The sequence below is a fragment of the Monocercomonoides exilis genome (genome assembly GCF_001643675.1).
Source record: "Monocercomonoides exilis strain PA203 chromosome Unknown scaffold8-1962414, whole genome shotgun sequence".
In the NCBI taxonomy this organism is placed as follows: Eukaryota; Preaxostyla; order Oxymonadida; family Polymastigidae; genus Monocercomonoides; species Monocercomonoides exilis.
Genome location: NW_027150553.1, coordinates 494,975 through 503,113, shown reverse-complemented (window position 1 = coordinate 503,113; position 8,139 = coordinate 494,975). Strand labels below are relative to the sequence as shown.

At 33.4% G+C, this 8,139-nt stretch overlaps 1 protein-coding gene across 1 annotated transcript; it reads right to left on the bottom strand.

Annotated features, from left to right (window-relative positions):
• Positions 1-3,785: 3,785 nt before the first annotated feature.
• Positions 3,786-4,987, bottom strand: MONOS_18573 (uncharacterized protein). Its single transcript, XM_067871604.1, has 2 exons — positions 4,792-4,987; positions 3,786-4,724 (listed from the first exon to the last, which is right to left on the bottom strand). The coding sequence occupies exons 1-2, from the start codon at positions 4,828-4,830 to the stop codon at positions 3,966-3,968; spliced, it is 798 nt and encodes a 265-aa protein (XP_067732874.1). The 5' UTR covers positions 4,831-4,987; the 3' UTR covers positions 3,786-3,965.
• Positions 4,988-8,139: the final 3,152 nt, after the last annotated feature.

Sequence of the window (8,139 nt, the reverse complement as noted above, 5' to 3'; positions counted from 1 at the left end):
AAAGAATGTCTTCTTCTCCTTTCCTTCTTATTCCACCCAGCCCATTCCTCCATGCTCCCCTTCATTTGTCATGTCCTTGTCTCTTCAAATGCTTCCAATATGTTCTCTTTCCACATTCCTTGTTCATTCATTGCCATTCATCATTCTTGCAAAAAAAAAACCTAATTTCATGAAAAATAACAAAAGATGACAAAAATCATTGAATAAAAATGCAAACCTATGGCTTTGATGCGAATAATCTTCACAGACTTTCTTCTTTCTTCTTCTTCTTCTTCGCAAAATGTCGTCCCTTTCTGCCTGCAAATTCCATCTGTCTCGTCTCCTCTTCATTTCTACCTCTGCTCCTAAAAATAATACCCAAAACCCAAATCTTCGGTTTTGTTTCATGTGGAATAACTTCCACAAGCTCTGTTTGATCGAAATATCAAAATGTGTTCGTTCCATCAGAAGAACCCCTTCCCATCCCTTGTTGCTGCATCACCTTTTTTTTCTCTCTCTCTTCATTTTCCCTCATTGCAAAAACGCACATCTGCCGCACATCCATTATCTCCTCCGCAAGCAATGATAATATTCTTTTCTCCTTCACTCTCATTCTCCCCATTCCCTTCGCTCTTCTCCCAATAAAAAATAAATGCTCCCATCATTTTTCTGTATCGAGTGATCGAAGCCATCTTGTGGTCAGCTCCTCATCTCGCTCCATCCACGCAGCACATCTGCCTCCACTTCATCAATGCAAAGTGTCAGCGTTAATGTTTCTTCTTCCCATCTTCCTCCGCCTCCGCCTCCATCCCTTGCGCTGCAAACGCCAGGCGCAACCTAACAGTCCTCCAAATAATATGTGAAAACTCAAAAGCTCACCTTACTTTCTTCTTCCTCTCTTCCACACAATTTTCCACCGAAGTTTCATCCCTAACCGCACATGTTCTCACAATAACCCCCTTAACCTTCCACATGTGCCTCCTCTCTCAGTGTATTTTATAAAAACCAAATCCTCCCATATATATCTCCATTTTTCATCAAACTTTTATCATTTCCTCCAATAAAAACATTGTCTATTCGCTCCACCCATCTTCCTCCTTCCTTTCCTCCATCTCGTCCCATCTCACTGCATCAAATTCCATTTCTCCAGTAATAAACAAGAACCCCGCCCCTCACTCCTGATGAATTCAATAAAGGAAAACCTCCTTTCACGTCCACATTCATTCATTACACATCCTTCATCCTCAGAAAATTCTTGTTGAAAAATCTTCTCATTCATTTCAAGCTTCGATCATTTTTTCTCCTCCAGAATCCTGTTTCACCCACAACTGTTTCAATCCCTCTCCAACAGTATTTATAAATGTATCTAAAACCTCAATCAAATCCACACGCCCTCACAGCTGCTATGCATAAAGTTGTATCACTTTTTCTTTTCATATTCAAAAATTTTAATGGATATGATCAACGAATTTGTTCCTAATAAAGAAACTTTTTCGAATGGTGAATGGAATTTGAATTCAAATAGAGTTATCTGCACCAGCCAAATAAATATCAGAATTGATAATGGACTGTATGATACATTTTTAATGCATATTTGATTTTATTTTTTTTTTTTTGAAAACAAAAAATTTATATTTTGTTAGAAAAAATTCTGTTTTCGTTCAAGAAATTTCGCTGCAGTGTTGATAATAGCTTTATCAAGTTCGGTTTTCCATTTGAGTGAAGTTTTGAAAGTGGGAAAAATAATTTGTTCAGCAAATGAAATATTTATTCACTTAGAAAATTAAACAAAAGCAATTTAAAAAAATAAAATATTCTTTATAGAATGCATTTCACCTCAATGCAGTCAGATGCACCTCAGCTTCAAAGCTTTTTTTTCACAAATATGATTATTGAACTCAAATTCACAGCACTTTCTCCAATATAACTCTCCACCATCAAACTGGTCATCGAATCATTCATCTCACTCGTCAACTCCTTTTGCAACACTCAGCTGCTCCAAAAACCTTAAACAAAAACAACATTCCATTATTGGATTAAACACTTTATAATCATCATTCTTCCTGTTCTTTGCACATCTCCTCCAAAATTCTGCTTTCTATTTTTTTCTCAGCTTTCTTCTCATTCTTTCTCTTGTCCATCTTTACCATATCCTTATTTGGCTAATCTTTTTTGAAAACTTCCTTTTGTTTTAATTTTCAATAGAAGAAAGAATTTCATATTTTCAACAAATTTCTGTTCACACTTGCGTGTCTTTTCAGAAATGGATACAAAACCTGAACAATAATACAATTTCCATCAATGTGAAGTCAAGTGAATGGAATCAGAATTTTGATGAAAATATATAAATTTTACATCATTAGAAAAATAAACAACAGGAAGTTCTTTAAAAAAAAACTAGCCATGCATTGTTATCCACATCCTTGAATCAAAAGATTATTCAACAAATATCTTATATTCACCATTGTTTTTTGATATCCGAATTTTTTCCATGTTCCTTTATGATTCTTTGCAAAATAGACATCTCTCATCATGTTTTATATTATTCAATTTCTTTTGTCCAAACGTTTGAAAATTTCACATTTGGGTGATTCTTTTTGATAAGCAACAAATTTATTATATTTGTAAAAAATTAAACAAAACCTTTTTTGATAAGTTTAAGGTTCAAATCCATCGAATTTCTCCACTATGAAAATATTCTCAAATCACATTGGTTTCTTTGATCAAATTTGCTAATTGTTGAAGTTTGACGATTTTATCTTTAAAGATTATCAAACATAGTTCAATTTTTTAATCAAGATCTTTTATATTTGCAACTTTTCAAGAAGAATACCCCTTTTCTTTTGATATGAGACTACATTATATTTGTTAGACGCAATCCTTTTTTATCGGTAAAAAGCACTTCATAAAAATATTTCACTTTTTAGTCAACAAAGAGACCAATTATCACAATTAAAATTAAGTCTGATTTGTTTCATTTTTGCAATAAAAAAGAATGGAATTGATGCGAAATAACTTCTGAAATGAAAAAAATAATCTGTTTGATGAGACAGAAAATTAAATATGTGCGACTTTTCAAAAAGAACAACACACATAATGTTTTACAATTGATAAACGTGGAAAAAAAAGCTATTGAAGCTAAAAGAAATGCAAACTTCCAATGTCGAAGCAATTTTGAATGTGAAACTATTTTGGCAATAAATCAAATAATTGCTTGATGGGAATTATTTTTGATATTCTTTTATTTTTTTTAAAAATATTCAATTTTAAAATTTGTTTCCGATGTTTGTGAATGATCACTGAAAAGTGAATACTCCAATTCACAATGTATTTGTCTTTCTTTCGATCAAATGTTATCTTTTGAAACAACAAAAAAAAGCATGAAACATTTACAAGAAAATTTACAAACCAATGATAAAAAACGATAAAGTGATCTTCACCTTGAAACAGTTGTGATTTCGAACATAATCACACACATCTCTATCAACGATTTCATAGGTGCTTCTCTTCAAGTCCGCATTTGTGTGAAAAAAAAAAAAATCGATATTTTTGACAAATAATTGAAATTACAAAGACAATATGGTTCTTCTCAATCAAATTCCAATTATTGTTCTTCATAAAAAAGCGTCAAAAAACTGTTCAGGATAATTGTTGAATTTACATTTCAAGAAAAAATAATTGAAATTCAGAAATAAAGAAATAAAGATATAGTTTTTCGAATTTGAACAACACAAACCAATCAAATAAATTAATGCACTTTCAGTAAACTTTTTTTTTTTAAATTGGAACACACTTGTTTAATTCAGATGCTGTTAATATTTGAACCTTTTAGAAAATTATCAACGGCAGAATCATTCCATTTTGCAGAATTCTCTGTTGAAAAATCCATGAAGAGCTCTTCAAAGGAATGTTTTCCATTTTGTGAAATGATGAGAAAAGAAAATAGAACAACTTTTGAGTTTCAAAATTCAACACATTCTTTGTCCTTAAACATTCACAAAATAGTCTGAAATATCCAACGATATTTGAGGATGAAAATAAATGTTAATATATTGAGATATTCCATAAAAGCTTGTTACGATATCTTCGTATCCTTCTTCTTCCATCTTTTCAAACATTTTCATTTTCATCTCTTTCCTTTCCTCCTCTTTCACTTCATCCTTCTTTATTTTCAATCGAATTGAAAGCTCAATAAAAAATAACAAGAATTGATATGTTTCATATTTATTCAATGTTTGTAGCTGCATCTTCTCCAAAACTGCATTAACAGCTCCTCCTTTCAATAAGACGTCAATTTCTATCGCTTTATTATCTGCTATTTCTTTCAATAAATGAATGCATTGAAAGTTCACTTCTCTGTAATTATCCTTAGCTGCCAGAAATACCCGAACAATACTGTTTAAAAGTCCGACAAATTCTTCATTCCACATTGTGCAAGAGAGAAAATAACGTTCCAAGGTTTTAAGCCATCTCAATAAAACAAGCTCTTCTTTCGTTTCTCTTCCTCTTTCTTCTTCTTTTCTCTTCCTATTCACACTTTTCATCAGCTCTTCTAATTTTCTTGCTGCTTCTCTTGCAAAATGCAGTTCATTCACAATTACTCCTTCAAAGCAATCGTAGTATGGTAATCCGTTCATCAAAAACTTCCAAGCCGACTGACAGGCAAGTCGAGTCAGATTGTTGTGTTTTTGATGATAAAGGATAATCTCTTTGATCTTATAACGATACAGTTCATAATCCAATATCTTATCAAAAAAAATAGATAAAAAAAAGCAAAATCAATTCAACAAAGAGAGAAAAGAAAAATCATACAAAACATTTCCCAATGTGACATATAGCAAACAATTCCATTTCTATTTCCTTTTGGGTTTCCTTGTTTCTCTTCTTGCTCGATTCAGCTTTCAGAAGGCACGGTACACAGATTGAAATCAATTCCTTTGAGAAGAAGGTACTTATACAAGCATAACTTTTACAAAGATCAGCCAGCAGCTTTTCATCCTTATCTTTTATCTTTTCATTTTCATTTATAATCATTTTCTCAAATCTTTGGCACAACAAAGATTTTTCAAAGCCATCATTATACATATTTTTCAGCTCATAGCAATGCCCGATTTGCTTCAACAGAAAAATCACATTTCTCGTCGAAAGTTTCTCTTCTTTAATCATTTCGTCCATTTCATCGAACATTTCTTTTGTGAAGACAGATTCAAATTCTTCTTCCTCCATTTCATCAATTATTTCATTCATTTCAAGGATTTTCTGTCTTTGTGCATTCCCATCGCAACGTCCCAGCTCACAAAGAAATTCTTCGAAAATGATAAAATAACAAATAGAATTGGGCTTCAAATCACAGAACAATGAACAAACCTGAAAAATGCTCATTTGATGACTTCTTTTTGAACTCATCGATAGACTTATCAATAGCTCGAAAATCCTTTCTGCTTATCATGTCCAGTGAATAACATGTTCATATTCATTCTTTTCTCAACAAAATAAACGAAAAATTCAAACGTCATTTATTTTCTTTCAAGAAGCAAATGCAACTTCAACACAAATCGCTTTGTTCTATAAAAAACAGTTTTTGTAATAAAAGTTCAACGAGACAGCAGAGTTTGGCTGAACGAGCAAAAAATAGAAAACTTTTTGTTTCTTTTTGATCAAACCAACAGAAATTCATTATGATGATATTTTCCTTTGTCTTTTTTCATTTTGAAGCAAATGCATTCTGAGATTGGAATTGCAATCGCTTCAAAGAAGCAAATGAAATTCTTTTTGTGAGAAAATAGAAACGGGCAAATAAAACGATTCTTGAGGAAAAAATGTTATTCTCATTTGGATTCATCAATTCTGACTGACAAGGAGAACAAATGTTTGCATGCCTTTGTTCTGTGATCTGTTTTCAACTTGCCTTCTTTTTAACTTTCTTATAAAAATGACTCGTTGAACTGTTGAAGATGAAAGAATTTAACAGTCAAAAAAGATAAGAAGGACAAAAGAAAAGGGCAATTGTGTCAAAAGGATGCAAATGCAGAACAAACTAATTTGAAGAAAGAACCGAACAAAAATTCGCCAAGCCCAAAATGACATTTTGGAATTTGGAAATAAGCAAAAAAAGTTTAATTTGAGAAGCCAACTCCAACAACAAAGCTTTATCATTTTGAAAATCAGACAAAGACACAACAAAAGAAGAAGCAGAAAATGACCTTTTTTTAACTGCGAATTATTTCACAAATACAACAGAAAAAGCGGTTTTCTTTCAGACAGAACGAGACTGAAAAAATGAAACAGCAAGAGCAACTTGGCCTTGAGAAACACAAAGATAGGGCACAAATCGCCATTTCTTAATATGCATATAAACAATGAACAGTCTTCAATGGAAGGAATTCATTTTTCTTTTTTTGGATCGCATTCAATCTGAATGAAGGAAGTGACGAATTCAATGATTCATGTTCTGATGATATTGTCTGCTCTGATGAAAGAAAAATCGAATTATTCGATTTGTCTTGTTTGATTGAGCATTTCATGTTCAGTTGAATTAAATGGAACAGCCGAATGGATGAACAATGTCTCATCAATTGTTCCTTTTATTTCTGTATTCAACATGACTTTCCAACAGAAAAGCCTTCTTCTTCTTCTGTGTATCTTCTTTATATCTCTCTGAATGTATTGCAACCTCATCGTCATCGCTTTCTTCTTCTTCCTCTTCCTCTTCTTCCTCTTCTTCTCCTTCACCTTCACCTTCATTTCTCCTTCTTTCTCCTTCTTCTTCAACAACTTTTCCATCAATCTCTTCGAAGACCCTTCAAATTCTTCATTTTCTTCATTTCCAACAAATTCTGTTTCTCCGAAGACAATTTCTCCGAACCCATTATATAATTCTCTTCTTCATCCCTCAAAATATCCATCGAGCCATCTTTTGCAGTTTGCCTTCAAAAAACCCAGCAATTTTGATCGAATTTCCCATTTTTCGTCTTCTTAGCCAATTCAAAACGAAATTGAAGAATGCAAAATTTATCCTCTTTTCGCAATCAATATGAAACCTATTTGTGTTTCATCTTGATTCTTCTTCTTCGTCTTCTTCCTCTTCTTCTTCCTCATCTTCGTCTTCCTCTCATTTCTTTCCTTTCTTTCCTTTTCATTTCCTTTTTCTTTCCTTTTCAATTTGTTTCCTCTGCAGTTCAGCCATTGCAACAAATCTCCAACCTTCATTTGCTTCTGATTGGAGCAGTCTTTTGCTTTTCTTGTGTTGTCTCCATTCGACTTCACAGCTGAATCGCCTGTGATGTTACAATCAACCATCAGACATTTCAGAAATAGAACTGTTTTAATTTGACTGCCTGGCAACAACAACAGCAGCTGCTGCTGTCTCCCTCACACAAACAATTGAATCCTCCTTCTCATCGCATGAGCTCCCACACGCTGTGGAAGCTCCCTCACATTTGAAAAAAAAATAATATTTTTGCTTCAATAATTGTTGCAATACTGGAAAGAAGATGAAAGAACACAGTGATGCTTCATTCACCTTGTTGACGGCCAAGCCTCTGAGGAGAAGAGCGAACTCAACCAGTTCCATAAAAAATGTTCGATTGAAAGCAGAATCTGATGAAATTCTCCATTTTTTTTTTAAAAAAAAAGCCATTTCTTATTTGAAAGCCGCAACGCAAGATAAACGCAGGCCAACAGCAATGCAACCAGAAATAAACAAATAAATCAAACAGTCTTCAGAGAAATTGTCCACTCTCAATGTTTGTCTGAGAAAACATGGCCGTCTTGTCTAACGTTTGCAAACACCTCAGCGCACCCAATGCGAAGCAGCACAGCCCTTACAAATCAACACCACATCGATGCCACACAAATGAAGCATAGCAATAAAATCTCTGGATGGCTGCGCTTGAAGAGGCTGATCAAAAATATTCTGTATTTTTTCTGCAGTTGCCTGTGGCTCCGAAGAAAGCAAATTTCGAATGATAATCACCTTGATTGCTCAATATGGCTGTCCCTTCGAAGAATGAAATTCAAGTGCTGTTGGCCTGAATGTTGTTCAACTGCCAGCAAATATTCGACAATTAGATGTCTCGTAGTTGGCGTTTCTCCACTCTTTTGAAGCAAAAGCGGAATCATAAATAGAATTTCGTCGCTTTCCATGTCTGCCTGGCGCAG